Genomic DNA, 16,412 nt, shown 5'->3' on the forward strand with positions numbered 1-16,412 from the left:
GCGGGCTAATGAAGTTTGTAATTAAGGAGATTCTGTCGGGGTGAATGAGTAATTAGGACGGGGTTTCTCTAGGGTGGAAGTGGTGGCCAGGCTCAGTGGAGCACAGATTGTGTATGTATGTCCGCAGTCCTCATCTCCTTTTAATTCATATCCACAACATATTTAATGGAATGGCGTTGTCATCTCAAAATCTGCTGATGTGAAAAGTTGCACTATAATATAAGACTGACGCACGCGCACATGAATGGATGTGACTCCCCCTACTGTGTATGAACGTACGCAATGCCATGCTGCCAGAGCTTCCGCGCTATGGATCTCTGATGTGTTGTGAAATCAGATATAATTGGAGGAAAATGGCTGAGGGACATGACTTCGCTCTGTTCACAGAGAAGACATGTCCGCCCTAATTATCACATTTACTTCAGATTGGTTGACTATGCAGCAGATAAAGAAAGTTCACCTGGCCTCAATTAACTATATTTATCTGAGATTATCCCTTCATGAGATTTCTGCTCTGCCGAAAAGATTAGCGTCAGTAAGAGTTGCATTTGCGGGATGAATACATTTTCCACACAAAGTGACATCTCTGAAGGAGGAGAAATTAAATCAATGAAATGGTAATTAGGAATGTATGGATTGTGGGCATTCCAGGTAGGATGGATTCAAAAAAATAGCAATCATACTGCTATATATCTATTATAAACTAATGTGACATTTTGTAGAACAAATGACTAATAAAAATAAAGACATTATATATGCCTAAACAAGTGTTCAAGCCCCATCGCTTATGAATACATGAATAATAAAGATACCTTGATAAAAACTGTGGGTTGTGGCAAATATATACATACTGTAAGTGGGTGTCTTTACATAATGTCAGTCAGTCACCCACATAATTTTTGCCAAGGTTACTTGACCCCTAAAATAACATTTGTTCCTCTTCCTCCTTAGATGTGATATTTATGCTAAAATAGTTACCAAGTATCTGAATCAAAATTTTCCTAGATTTCTGATAACGGAGAAATTAATGCTAAAAAAAATCTGACACCGCTTAGGAGTGCAGCCATTTTGTGATATCATACCTGTCAACCTCTGCCGATAACTGCCCTTATAAATGATTATGATTCCCCTTACAAACCACCCAAAAAACCTTACAAACACCATACGAGTCATACGGTGTTTGTAAGGGGAATCGTAATCATTTATAAGGGCAGTTATCGGCAGAGGTTGACAGGTATGTTAATCAGTATTACACACAGAGAGTTGCAGTTCTGCTCTTTATCTCAAGTTAACCTTTCCACTCTCGAAAACCATTGAAACAGTTTAGACCGGGTAGTGTCCTGCTGCGAGGCACAACACCTGGGCTCTGAACTCATGACCTCACGTGAGTCTTCTCACACTCCCTTCCCCTCTACACGACTGCCTGCCTCCTGGTCAGCTTGAGGATCAGCATGGACAGACAAGCCCAACACTCTTCATTTCCTGTTTCTCCTGCAACCGAACCCTTTCCCGCACAGACAAAAAGATGCTTCCTGGTTTTCAGGTAACACGCTGATTACAGTAATCCCTCGATTATTGCGGTTAATGTAGACCAGACAGTCTACACACACGATGAACGAAAACCCGCGAAGTAGGGTCCCCCCCCAATTAAAGAAAGAATAAATATATATATATATATTTTTTACTTCAGTGCTGGGTGGAGGACAGGGGGTTCTGCCTCTGTGAGTTTCAGCGTGGATTTTCACATTTTTATAAAGTCACAAAAAAAATGTAATTAAGAAAAAAAATTCGCCCTGAAAAAAAGTTGAATAATTGAAGCCGCGATATTCGAGGGATTACAGTACAGTGAAGGTATGACCTTCAGGATGACAGCCTATACGTATCCTCAATGAAAAAAAGGAGAGGTGAAGTCTAAATGTATGTATGTTATTCATAAAAATATAAAATATCAAACGTAATAAAAACAAATACATTAACAAAAATAATATATAAAATTATACTTGAGACCAGGCATCCACATAGGTGTTTTACATTTTCATATAGGGCACACTTGTATACTAAATATTCCTATTTTGGGCTACATGACGCAAAATGTGATGTCGATATGTTTATGAGGTAAAGTTGTGTTTTTCCCCCTATCACGAAAAATAGTCACTTGCTTTATAAATAACTATTAAATGTTAATCAATAACATTTTCCAATTAATGACATTTAGACTGGCAAATAGTCATGAAATTCATTGTGTTTCAAAATATAGAATATTAGTGACTCATTTGACAGTTCTTCATTCTGCCACCCACTTCAAATGGATTGGACACCCACTACTGATAAAAGATTGACTAAAACCAATCTTTTTTTCTTTTCTTTTGATTGTAATCAGACTAAAAATTCCAAGACAGATGTAGTGGACATTACAGATTAAGCCAAACAGGTGTTTGTCAGCTCCAGGCAGACCTACATGGAAGAGGCCTTTTCATATTGTCTACTTCCTCACACATTAGTCTTAGCCATTGACTTTTAGTGGAAGTGTTGCCCAGGCAATCCCTCATCATCCACTGTGACCTCATCCCCCGCCGCTGCAGGCAAGGTTAGAGAAGGAGGGCTGAAAAACCACTTTTTGGAATCCAAAATATGAGCGCCTTGGAAACCAACGTGAACCTCAGTGGCCTACGAATAGCAATTATGGTTTAATGTGGTAATAAATTGTCAGTTGCAGCGGTATGAAACTGTGATGGATTATAATGAGCTGTTCCCATTGCTTTTTCATTTTCTCACGAAACTAATTGAGATAACAAAAATATCAGACAGCGCTTGTATTATCCTGCTGTCAACAACAATCATACCACTCCGACGCTTGAAAAAAATTACACATGAATCACGTTGTATCAATAGTTACATTGTATAGTCGTTATTTTTGGGTATGTAGTCTTTAGTACTTGCCAAACACAATATGTCATGTATGTACTGAAAGGGAAATGGCGCAGGATCACAGGACTTACGGGTTTCAGAGAAGTATCAGTTCCTTATCCATAGCAGCTAAACATGGTTCAGTGACTGGTCGAGCTAGAGAAAAGGCCACAAGAACAAGAGGAGCTGTCATAGCGTGCTGAATGAAAAGCTAAGTTGTATTCAAACGGTGGCATGGATGCACAAGGTAAAAAGGATGTCACTCAGATCACGTTGCATGCAAAAACAATAGGCTACTCCCCAAACTGTTGTATTTTAACATTCCAATGCACACATTCTGGCTTTCATTTTTTTTTCAACTTGTACTGGACACTCATTTAACTCCTTGGTTGTCATTAACAGATGTCCAATCCATTTTTGACTGCGAGGGATGAAGAAATGTTCTTTTCGGATCCCCTCCCACTATCCAACATCGGGCGCTGTCAATGGGTTACACCAATTATCTACAAAGTGCTAAAAAAGCAGTCAAAGATGAGATTTCACGCCAAGTCATTTCAGTTTAAATGAATGGGACATACAAGTTAGTTGACCACTATTAAAAACTTACTATACACTGTAACCACAGTTTATTACTGTTTATATTCCTTTTTAATTCTAACAAGTTAGCTTTCATTAACATGTTGTGTAACAAATCAATTTTTAATGACATAAAAATAATCATTCAAAAGTAAATATCCTATAATGATAATTGCCATTTGAAATTTTTAATGACCAAAACAGGTCACTAACTCTACAAAGGGTTAAAGAAATTAAGTGTCAACTTCTAAATATCCCTGAAAGGATTAAACTTCTTTTTTTCCTTCCCAATGAACAGTCCAAACAGTTTTAGCTAAAAATTATTATTGCCTTCCCCAATGAAAGTATACACCGCCAATTTCTCATTTTCCCACTGGGATTACATAGAGCACATCCCAATGGTCATCACACACCTTTGAGAGAATCACTTCAATCAGCAGCCATTTTTTAATCTTTAAGGTGACTACCTTGATTCACAGTAGAGGGTTAACCTCATTAAGCCTGCACACAACTGAGATATATAATTATCCTTAAGAGGATAGCCAGTGTTAATACAAATTAGAATCCTAATTAAGATGCTGAGAATGGCCACTGCATCTCTCAGAGCAATGAACCTATGGAACCATTAGTGTGAATTAGAACCCTTGTTAAATACCACAACAAGTGCCCTTTTTTAAACCAGTTGTGATGTTTGTGTGCCACGCTTCGCTTAAGGTGTTTGAGGTAAAATTACTCAAGATGATATGAATGACTCTCTTTTGCAGCGTCAGACTGGATGACTTCCCAACGTGCTTAAGAGTAAAGAGTCAGGTCTCCGTTTCAGAAGAGCATCTTTGGCCACTCGAAATGAAACAAAAAATACTAGAAAACACAATTTTGGGAGAAATTACATAGGATTGATTTCAGGGTGGTTGGAAAACTTGATCGTTGCCTATTGGATTTTGGGGCGATTCTAGGTTACCTACTGTTCGTCACTTCCTATTGATTTGGGAATTTTAGATCACTTCCTAATCATTTGGGGTCATCTTCTGTTGAGTTTGGGAAAATGAATAAAGGCTATTTTTGGTTAAATGTTGCTGGAACTGTATGACTTTGGCATAACTGAATAGAAGCAGTAGGATTTTCAGATTTTTTTCAAATGTGTGAATTATTTCAAATTGATTTTTTTAGACTACTTACTTTCTGCAAAGTAACAATTCATTTCAAATATTTATACTGATCATATCTGGGGCTTTTTTTTAGCATAAAAGTGAATTTGGGGGGCATTTCCAAATTACACCCTGTTACAATAAATATTAATTATTGTTTGCAAGTGTTGTATATTTTTGCAAGATAATGAATTGTGGATTTTCCTGAATTTTGATGCGCAGAAAAACCTAATGGTTTGTACGGAAATGTCCATTTTGTCCTCAGAGTTACAAAAGGTTTGCAAAGCAATGCCACAATGACAATCCACAACAAACCCATCTGGTCTTCTTTGCAACAAGGCAGTTAAGTGGCCGAAAGTCTTTAAGCATCCCTTAAATGCCTCCTCAAGCTGGGGGAAACTTTTCCCCTTCCTATTTTCCTCTAATCGTGCTGAGCCAAAAAGGAACAATAAATCTGGCTGATTTCTACATTCCACTTTAGATCATATGATACCTGAACAGCAAAAGTCAAGATCTCCAAATACTCCAGCTTGCTCATAACAATCACACGTGTCTCCCTGCAGTGTCATGTTAAGACCAGTTCCTGCTTTTTTCCCTCATTTTCTGAAGGGGATGGCGGGGGGGGGGCATGTCAAGAGGAAAAAAAAAAGATAAGTGCACACAGCTGAAAACATTTGAGAATGCAGTTCTCCTTTGTAATAAAAACGACAGCACTGGATGAAAATGCTGTTGTGTTTTGACGCGCAATACTGTAGCAATTGAAGGTCAATTGGACTAAAGTTTAAAATTATAAGCATAAAAGCACAGGCCTGAGGAGGTTGTTGGCCATACAGAGGCTTTCTCTTTTCAAGTCAAAGGGAGTATACGGAGGAGAGGAGCACGCCGCTGGTTCCGTGCCAGCTCGGCCTCCTGCGGTTTCACGCATAACAACCTTGCATGTGCACGACTCTCAGTAAAGTATTGATTTAAGAGGGTACTTCTTCTTTCCACAGCTTTAGCAAAACAGGCTCCTATGTTTGGATAGACCTAGTAAGCAGCTCACTGACCTGAGCAATGGGTCAGATTAAGTTAGAACCCCTCCTCCTCATCCTTCGCCCCCTCCAATCCCCTGCGCAGGACGAGGAAAGGGAAAGTGCTCTTCGGGGCAGGCGGGCCTGACAGCGAGGTCAGAGGAGTTGCTCGGGAAAACAGGAAACTGACAAGAGAGACAAATGATAGGTCTCACCCAACCATGGGCGTTTGAACGTGAAGGTAGATCAAACATAATTGTTGCAAGAGTTATACCTTTTCTCTACATCGGGTCAACCAACAACTCTTTGAATATTGTCTAGATCCAGATCAAGAGGTAAATCAATGTTTTTGCTTTCCGGCACACTATTTGAATCACCTAACTCTTGGGCTGCAAGGCTAGACACGAAGGGCGGCTGCCAGGCTCTACCAGTCAAAAAGGATTGGACGACTATTGCCGTCAATACATATGTTTAATCTACACTATATTATTTTACTAGCTACTAAAGCACATACTCTGTGAATTCTATACAAACATATACCTAGGCTGGCAGGTAAAGTTAGGATAATGGAGAAAATCAAACGACTGTTAGCCCACCCACCTTTCATTAAAATTAAGAAAAATATGCATTTATAAACTGCACATTATTCTAAGCCACAGGTGTCCACACTTTAATTAGGGATATTTAGTTTCACATGATCAACACGCCCAGGTAAATTCTAGTAAATAGACTTTCAACCAAAACAATCTTACAAGTTTTACAGGTGTTTTCACAGTCAGGCTAAAAGCACAAAAGGATTTGATTTTAAAAAGCAAGTCACTACAAATACTAAGTAGGGAAAATAAATAGTGATTAACCACTTGTATTTGAACGCTTTTGTCAGTTAAGCTCTTGAAATGTTTTATAATGTATTCCATTTGTCATTCTATAAAGTGTTAAGCAATGGTTTCAATCAACAACAATTAAGGGAAATATTAACTTGAGTGAGTCTTTATGGAAGACCACAAAGCAAACATTGTGACAAAGCACATGTTTGAATGAATCACTGAACCTGCTTAGTTATATATTATACATTTCTTCCAGACAAGCTGGAGAGGGGATTGTAAGTGTGTGCGTATGGTGGCTTTAGTCGTGCTTTTGGCAAAAGCAAAGATAAGCACTAGGCAGGTGGGGGGCAATCGGCAGACAATCTGGGGGTGCCGTTTAGCGGCGCTGGACGATCTGCTAAACGAGACCTAATTTCCCTTTTTTTGTTGGCCATGTGCAAGTGGAAGGTGGAAAGAGGCAGGGCGAGGGCAGCACTCTTTCAGAGTGGAGCTAATCTGAACCTGGGGCGGCACGTCCACTTTGATGGAGGCCAGAGATAGGACACGGAGGCTCTGGACCAGGAGGGGGGAGGAGGAAAGATCACCCACACCTGCGAAGAGCTGCCAAAAGTTACAGCTCACTCAAAAGAGGCCTTTCTAGCCCCGCTCCATTTATCAAGGATGATGAGGGCAACGGCAGCCAAAGCCTCGCTCTATTTCTCTTTTTACTGGCTGGGTCATCGTATACATTCCCCACCGTGCGTAAAGATGACATGATTGGCCCTCTCTTTTTTTAAACCCTCTGGACTTTCAACTGGTCATTTGTGTCCACATTAGAAAGATTTTGGCTGTTTGCATTGCAAATTTAATGATGGCGTTTTTCCCGCTTAGTCCCAAATTTACAACTTTTTTTTAACCCTTTATAGGGGTCTCATTTAACTCATTGGCTGCACTGACACCACGAGATGTCCAATCCAGTTCAAATGACTGACTGGCAGCGAATCATCGGTCTGTTATGACCACCAATTTAGGTGCCTAAATACTACTGTTAACTCTATTGATTCATTCAGTTTGGATTGAAGGAGTTTCAGTCTCAACTCAACAATTTCATGTAACATTCACCACTTCTCGAACCTTGTAATTTAAAATATGGAGGCTGTCCAATTATCGTACTACTAGAAATACCATAATGCCTTGCGATACAACTTTAATTTATGCCATGCTCATATCTCAATTCTTTCTTCTCTATTTAAGGGAATAAAAAAACTAGCAATTGAATTTCTTCTATGTGTATTTTGTAACATAAAACAAATACTGACCCACACCACTCTATATCTGATTCACCATAGCCTCATTTTGGTGTGGAGAGGTGTCTCTGAACAAAATCCCCCATAATCCTTTTGGAGAGCAATATGAAGCACCACCCCTTGAGGTTTGCCCTCTTCGGCTCCTGGCTTGTTTGCACACAACAGACTCGTCGGTGCTATCGAGAATGTTGGCTTACAGCAAAGAGATAAAAATATAATGGAATAAAAAATACATAGCATAACCAACAACCACTTGCTATGATGTATTCCATAAGAGGCAGAAATATTGTTCAATAGCTCAGAGAAATGTTGCAGCAGGTGTAAGATCGTCAAAACATTTTTCAACCCAAATTACTGATGGGGTGTAAATAAGTGTTGTTAGTTCCACATATATAAACGCTTAGAGGAATCTGTTTTTTCTTCTTCTTCTTTTTGCTGTTATTAATGTGCCCTGCTCAGTTGGCAAAGCAGACTTCGCCAAGAGCGCCACACATCTGGATATGAGCTTAAGGGAAGGAAGGCGTGTACATGTGTGCTCTTTGCTTGTATCAAGAGGGGTTGTGCATGTCTGTATGCTGTGCAGGTGGGCGGCACTATGTGTATGGGCACATTCTAGAATCTAGAGCAAGGGTGTCAAACTCGGGTTGGTTCGCGGGCCGCATTAACATCAACTCGATTCCATGTGGGCCGGACCATTTTATATGTAATATTTAGATAGTTTAAAAAAACGGTTAAAAGAACTGGATCAAATCCCTAAATATTCAGTTTTTTTATAGATCTAAACAATTTATTTGAGTTACCGTAGTTTTCACGACTATAAGGCGCACTGCATTATAAGGTGCACCCCCAATGAATGACACATTTTAAGTTTTTTTCTCCCATATATAAGGCGCTTGCATTCTAAGGCACCCTGTCCATTTTGGAGAAAATGTAAGACTTTTAAGTGCGCCTTATAGTTGTGAAATACGGTATTTTTTTCTTAGTAAGGGAAAACGTCTTTTAATCATTTGTTTTTAATTTCAAAAGGAAACCAAATCTTTTTAAATATGTTCCATATTAAAGTGGAATTAGAGAAAATATTTTTATATCATCATTTCTAGATTTAAAAAAATGCTTTTTGAACTGAGAAAAAAATGGTTTAAAAACAATTGCAATTAGTGATTTAAAAAGGGGAAAATCAGGAAACATGATATATATCGATAATCTTCATTTGAATTTGACCCTAAAACAGAAAGTCGGCACTCATGATTTACTTTTTCGGGCCGCACCACAAAATGATGCGGCGGGCCAGATTTGACCCCCGGGCCGCCACTTTGACACCTGTGTTCTAGAGGGACACCTATGTACAGTTTGAAAATGACAAATGAGTCAAACTAGGAGCTCATATTAGAAGTGGACCCATGTGGGTGGATGCATACAATGGTTTTTAAATGAAATATTCCCGCTGATGACTAAAGCCAAGATTGAAAAAGTCAATTTATCGCCCCGATATATCGGCCAACTATTAGCGCATACAATAAAATGTGATTTTAAATTAACTAAAAGATAATGAATTCAAGTATCAGTTTAAGAATAACTGTATTGCACAAAATGTGTAACTTATCGTCCAGACAATAGGAATATTTTGATTAGATTGTGTTTGCGAAGGAAAAAAAACATACTTAGAAAAAAAATGCCTGTGTTCTACTAACCAACCATTTAATCTCTGCAGTTTTACAACTGATACAGTATTTCTGAGTATGATATTTCTGTTAGACATATTACCTTGCAGGACCCGTGACGCTGACACCACCACACTCAGATGTGGAATGTTTTTACAGTGTGTGGTTTGGATTTTCATCTCACCAGCAAATCAATTCCCATATGGCCATCTGCACTGGTAAAATATGTTTCTGTGGCTCTCAAAAGTGCTCAAAACAAATGTTTTTGCTGGGCAGCATGCCACATTAGTGGACGAGAAAAAAATATATACATCAGAAGCTTTGCTTTGAAAAGCATCCCCACAAATAATTCAAAACCTTTTTACATCCTCTATCATTTGTGTGTAATAAGAGTGGCAGAACCAGTAGATGATCATTTGTTCATAAAAGTGGGACTTCCTTTTAAACAATATGTGCCCATCAGCTCTGAAAAGATGGTTACGCCCCTGTTACAATCACAAGCCCCCTCCCCCTAAACAGATGTCTGTCGTCGTGCTAAAACTGACCTGTGAGAGGCAGATTGGTGCCGCAGGGCATCCAGGCGGCTGTAAAATACAAAGAAGAAAGTGAAGTAAATGAAATGGAAGAAGCTAGGCGAAGTTGTAGTTTCTCTGCTGTGTAAATTGCGTTTGCTTCCTGTCATTTTTAGGGTGTTGAATGAATTGGGAAGCAATTAAACACTCGACACAACTAGTAGCTCACCTTCAGAGGGCTTCCTAATTGGCTATTATTTCGCTTAACATGATAATCATGGAGTCGGTTGCTCGGGAGATCTTGGCGTTGAATACACATTTGCCATTGTAGGCCTCAATTAAAAGAAATGCTCTTAATAAAGAATGGTTAGTCAGAATAATATTTTATAGTGATTCGATAAATACAGGGCATCTTGAAAACATTAATCTGTTATTTTAAAATTTTAAACAAAGTTTTCAGTATGGACGCCAAAACTAATCTGCAAATTCTTTTTTACTAAAAACACAGTAAGCCATGGAATTTGTAAAATAATATTAGTTCTGAATAATTAACACTTAATCCAGGTCAAAGAGTATGTGGTGTGGTATTTAGTAAAATAGTTTTTTTTTAAATTTATAGAACCAAATGCTAGCAATAGATGCCCAACCCAATTCAGCTGAGAGTTAAAATAGATTGGCGGTCTGTTGCTGTCAATGGCAGTCAAAATGTGAGGTCGCACACAATAAAATAAAGGTCATACTTATTTGAATTTGTCTATATTCTTCTTCTAAGTACAATTTATTTGATTTATTGTTAAATGTTTTCAATATTTTTAATTTATTTTATTTAGTTATTCATATTTTCTGTCATGTATTTATGCTTTTTATTTGCCTTTTTGCTGCTATATTATTTATAACTATTTAAATAATAGATCTGGATGTTCCTGGCTTATTGTCCACTGTTGGCTGAGATAGGCTCCGGCACACCCGCGACCCATGCGAAGCTAAGAGGTGTGGAAAATGAATGAATTTTTTTTCTTCCCAAAATGGAACTTTAAGTAATTAATTCAGTTTAAATCATGATTAAATCGCAACACTAATGCTCCGATTGGATGTCAAATGGGGTCCACCAAATATTGTCCTGTGGACACCACTTGGCTGCACAGCCCTACATTTGATGCCCCTGTGTTATGAATGCAATATAAAAAAACATAATTCACATATGAAGGGTTAAGTAAAGAGTTTTTGAATATACATTTATAGAAAAGTGGGATCCTGTAGTTAAAAAAAATACATAATAGAGAAAAACTAAGGTCAGTTTTGGATTCCATGGCCATAAATAAAGAAACAAACAAAAAAACCTTGCATTCTCCTATGTAATCAGTTTTTTTCCAACTTTGGAGGGAACAAGAAAAAAGGGTCAAATTAGTGTGTATAGTGTAGTTTACGCACTATACATACCTTGCTTTACTGACGCATTGAAAATGTTGAAAATATGAGCAGTTGCTATTAGGAAGCACAAAATAGATAAAAGTTGGGTGAAAAAAATATATAATTGGCTCAACTTTACAGCCTTTGGACCTCAATGCCTTGTGGTGAAAGTTCCATAGTGAATGACAAATAATGAGGCGCCTCGTCCTTTCTTTTGGGCCGCATCTCTCAATTGTGTGCTGCTGTTGTTGGGTGTGAGAACCAGCCACTGGGATATATTACCACATGGAGGGCAAACCAATTGTGTGTACAGCCGTTGCCTCTGCAGGGATTAGTGGGGCCATTAAGTGGCAACAAGTAGCGGCGGGGGGCCACATGCCCTCCTCGCTCATTAACTCACCAGCAGCTGCCCTCGCTACTGCTTCCACACTGTACTACAGGCACCCAGGCATTTGCGCACGGTGCCAGCCTTTGACCTTTGAACCTCTGTTTGTTTAATTGCTCTCAAGATAGTTTAATTGCAGGATATTGGCAAGATCGCCCTTGTTCTTTTTTTTTTTTTTAGGAATAGCTTGGATTAATTTGAAATGTTGAGGAAAAAACATATATGCGGAATGTTGAAAATGGTGGCAAACCGTCCAAGATCCCGATTTGATGATCACATTAAAAATATTCTCTCACAGAGCTAGCTCACCTAATCCATGTGTTTGTATGGGAATGCAAAGATAGCAAAAAAAGCAAAGGCGTAAGCCCGAAACAGCTTTTGAAAAGAGGAGAAAGCGGGTGTGTTCAAGCACTACTTAGAATGCTGCGCCCGAGGCTGTGGCCACGGGGCACAGAGGAGCTGACGCATGAACGGCAAGCGGGGAAATAACTGGCAGTAATGACAAGCTGGGAATGTGTCTCTAAGAACACCCACTTTTGTGAAGTTTGTCAGCGCCTGAGGGGATCATTCATTTGAGGAAGGATCATTTCAATCGGATGCACTTTTCATCTGGTCACAAAATAACAGGTGCACGCACGCATGCATACTTTGCTTTTGGATGAGATTAAACTTTTCACAGTAAAACACAATTGGCTTTCCAAGCACAACTACAGAGTTTAATGTTCTAATATAGTAATGTTCTCGACCTGAGTGCTCACAAACACCTATTTCCTACCGTTACAAGACACAAAACAAACAACGTATTATGTATATTTATCTATATAAAGTTGCAAAATTCCGATAGCCAATACTACTTAAGTATTCTCTCAGTCAATCAGACCATGTTTTTGATCATGTGACACGCCCTTCGTGAGCACGTGACAACAAATATTAAGTGAATAAAACATGACTATTTTTTGTCAAAGTAATTCAAAATCTTCAGGAAGTGACCCACGGGAGAGAGAGCAAAGCATCCCTACTTCCAGAAATTGTGTCTTTTTATGGTTGAATAAAAGTGATGCATTATAACGTAATGTATGACGGGCTTCAAAAGTTCACATTAGTGCGTTTCCAAACGTCAGATGGTGCTCAATGTGCGAGTCGTTATTATTATTATTTTTTCCAAATCTCTAAATATTACAATAATAAATTCAACTAACCAGATAGCTGTCAAGACACAACTGCTTGATAAAGAAATGCAATGCAACTAGATTATGTCAAACTGTGACAGGTGCATCATTCAATAAGAGTCTAATTTCAAGCTAATTACAGAAATCCCTTTCCTATTTTCTTTTTTCAATTTGCCTGCTTCTTCAAGAGTATCGTTTCCCACGTCCCTGTAAAATCGTAAAAATCAGGTGAATCACAATCCTGATTGCATCTCTGTATTCATCTTTTTTTCGACTTAAATTGTGCCTCTTGCAATTACACAGCGGTGCGTGGCATTCGAGGCAACATAAAATGCTGGTTAGCTTGGGACGCTTTCATTTCCGCCCAACGCAGATTGCGTAAATGATTGTGAGGGCTCGGTCCTTCCAATTGTCCGGTGAGCAGTTAAACGTGGCTAACAGCCGTAATGTAGATCTCTATCCAACATTACATATCTGATAGCGGTGCTCTAAAGATCAAACAGTCAGGTAAACATTTGGAATTCCTCCCAGAGTCCCATTGATGTCCGAGCCTGCTTCAAAGGTTTTGAAACTCACCTCTCCTATTCGTTTAAACTGGAAGGACTGGCCGTGAATGCTCATGTTAATGTGCCATTGCCCGGGATAGACGTCCAGTCCGTTCATTGAGTCGCCCTCTCCCAGTCAAAACGGATTGGACGTCTAGCCCCGGCAATGGGGGCCATTGAGTTAATAATGACTGTAACGAAGCCCAATCACTTCTCCGGAAAAAAAAAAAAAAAAATTAGAGGGGATTATTCCTGAAAGGGGGGAAGAAAAAAAAAAACACCCCGCTTATTAAATCACTCCACTCTTCATGCTTTTCACGGGTGGTCAACAGTAATCAGTTTAGTGTCTGCCTCTTTCAGGTTGTTAAGACATCCACTCTTCATTTGCACAAATAGTATGATGGTTTCAAGCACCCGTAGAAATTAATCCCCTTTAAAGTTTTGTCAAAAAAAACAAACCACCCACTTTTAATCTGAAACCTGCGGTTCCTTCCTTCCCTCAATTCCTGCGTCCCAGATAGCTGCACCCTATTTTTGCACACATGCACAAAGAGACACACCACGTCGCGCACAAGAACCACACTGTATAATTTATAAAGCCTAAGCTCTTTCAATACTCCAAAATGCCAGATAAACTTTTCTCATTTGCTCCTAATTTGGTCACGCGAGATAATGCCAACATCTGAAGGCTTTTTAAACTGCTATTTAAAATGCATTCCTGAAAGGAGCTGGTGCTGGCATCTCTGCACCTTGTCAGCTCCAATAATGATTTCCAATCCGGAGCTAGCCCTTAATGTGCTGATTAATCCAGCCCCTCTTTTTGCTGCGAGATGCATTCAGCTCCATTAATTTTTCAAAAAGGCCTCACTCTCTTTGCCGGGAGCCCCGCAGATGTCAGGGCCGTGGCAGAGGAAGCCATTAGAAGTTAACACCTCCCCTTCCCCAGAGACTGGCATCCCTCATTCTAATGCCAAGCGCCCGCATTAGGGCCGTCAGCTGCCAGGCTTGGCATCTGCTGAACTTGGACATCACCATCTCACCCCCTCCTCAAAGGAGAGAACAGCTTTAATAAGAGCGGTTTCAAGAAAGCAGAAAGCGGAATAATGAGGGAGAGGAGGCTGAGGAGCTCAATCTCTTCGTAGACCCTGACACTTGGCTCTTCTTTTTTTTTCTTTTTTCGGGAGGGTTATATGAAACTCCAATCCCATGTCATGTGACGTCGTTCTGTCAAACCGCTGCTCGCAGGCTTCCCCAACCAGCTAACCAATGCATTTGAATTCAAAGCAATTGAAGATCTACGTTCCGAACCTCCTCTCACTCCCGGAGCTTTGTGTGGCTTCCCCCTCGACTACGCTGGTTACAAGCTGTCTCAATTGAGGAGCTCTTGGGCAACCCCCCCTTCCTGTTTTCCCGTTCAGCCAGCTTTTATCTGCCGATAGGTAGGTGAATAGTGGAAATTAGGATTCCTGGGGAGACTCGGGATAGAGAGAATAGAAACAAAGACTTCCCCATGTCGGGAACCGGTGTCTCTTTTTCCACAGCTTTTCCCTTTCATCCCAAGGGCTCCTGTCAGACAGAGGGAAGGCGAACGGGAGCACATATAATACCTTTTAAGAGCCTGCCAGTTCACTCCCAAGCGATAAGCTCTGCTCGAATCACAATGGAGTTTCAAGACCCCACTGCAGTCACCCCACTGTCGGCCTGAGAACACACTCCAGCAAACATGTCGACATGAGGCACACATCAAAACACAGCACTGTCTAAATGGGCATGCAGATCTGGAATTAAATGATCGCCAAATTACGTTGTGCCTCATTGTGTGAAAAATATCAACGACAATATCAGCCTTTGCGAATGTGAGCAGTCGCAATTATTATTAGCAAGCTAGCATAGAATAACAAATATTAACTGGCGTTCAACTAACACACTAGCGAGAGTATATATCTTTTTGAGAGGCTTTATCAACATTGTAACTTTTAAGAACCCGGAAAACTGAAGACCAATACCATTAAAAATGTTGAGAAAATCCAAGAATTGTTTGCATTTTTGTCATTAATCCTTCTCTTTCTTGCTTCTGATGTCAAACCGTGGTATTTTTTTATTATAATAATGAGGTGACCATCCCCTAACTTAAGAAGCTTCACTGGGGTTTCACCCTCATGTTGGTGTAACAGTGCTAATCAGTTACATAGCTTGTAAGGGAAAATGGGTCTATGATTTTTTTTTAATTCGACAGAAAAATACGAGTGTTTAGTGTTTCATTATAAAATCATGGTAATAGAAGAAAAAAAATCAAATTTATATAGCAATAATTACTGGGTCAGCTATCGTGTACTAAAGCAATGCCGAGGTTGCCAATAACTCCCCTCGATAGGTATTAAGTATACACAATTTTGTATACAATCCCTACCACCAAGTATTCAAAATGTGTATAAACAGAGGCTGTGTCAAAATCCCAGCCTTTTTGAATGTTAATGAAAGGGAGGTGTTAGGGTGTCGAAAATCTGTCCAATAATGATAAGAGTACAACTCCTGTTTACACGCAGCACGCTTCAGCTCCCAAAACCCAAAGTGCAGCCTCATTTACGTGCTAATGTGGGGAGGCAGATAAAAGACGGAGAAGCGATCACATGCACTGTCAGAGAGTCACCCTTTGAACCATCCCTCATGCCAGTGAAGAGGGGGGAAATTAAAGAGCCTCAGCCGCTTTACCACCTTTCAAATACAACTCACACTTCGCATTTCTGACAGAGAGAAAAATAGATGCATGAGTTTACAAACACACTTACATAAACACGCTCACCCGCGTTTGCCGCCATGTGTAGATGGAGATTTTCCCTGACAATTCCTTCATGTGATTGTTGTAGGAGGCAGCAGACTTAAAGGTTGATGTAATGTACATGACATGGCTACGCTTTAAAAGAGGCATTAAATAGATGCTTTTCACATAACTGCTTTTTTTTTTTTGGTCACATG

The 16,412-nt window shown here is 39.6% G+C and overlaps 1 protein-coding gene across 6 annotated transcripts in view; it reads right to left on the minus strand.

Annotated features, from left to right (window-relative positions):
- rab11fip2 (RAB11 family interacting protein 2 (class I)) overlaps positions 1-16,412 on the minus strand; it is an 88,762-nt gene that overhangs the window by 11,449 nt on the left and 60,901 nt on the right. For 2 of the 6 annotated variants that reach the window (XR_013303825.1, XR_013303827.1), the window contains exons 8-9: positions 9,961-9,999; positions 5,494-5,826 (exon numbers count right to left, since the gene is read on the minus strand). Coding sequence is in view for 3 of the 6 variants with exons in the window: in XM_077612970.1 (XP_077469096.1) it covers positions 9,607-9,683; positions 9,961-9,999 (116 nt within the window). In the remaining 3 variants the exon portion in view is untranslated. Of the gene's footprint in view, positions 1-2,999; positions 3,064-5,493; positions 5,827-9,566; positions 9,684-9,960; positions 10,000-16,412 lie in introns of those variants that run through there. The other 4 variants (XM_077612971.1, XM_077612972.1, XM_077612970.1 and 1 more) reach the window with 4 other exon arrangements.

This window comes from Stigmatopora argus, chromosome 11 (assembly GCF_051989625.1).
Source record: "Stigmatopora argus isolate UIUO_Sarg chromosome 11, RoL_Sarg_1.0, whole genome shotgun sequence".
In the NCBI taxonomy this organism is placed as follows: domain Eukaryota; kingdom Metazoa; phylum Chordata; class Actinopteri; order Syngnathiformes; family Syngnathidae; genus Stigmatopora; species Stigmatopora argus.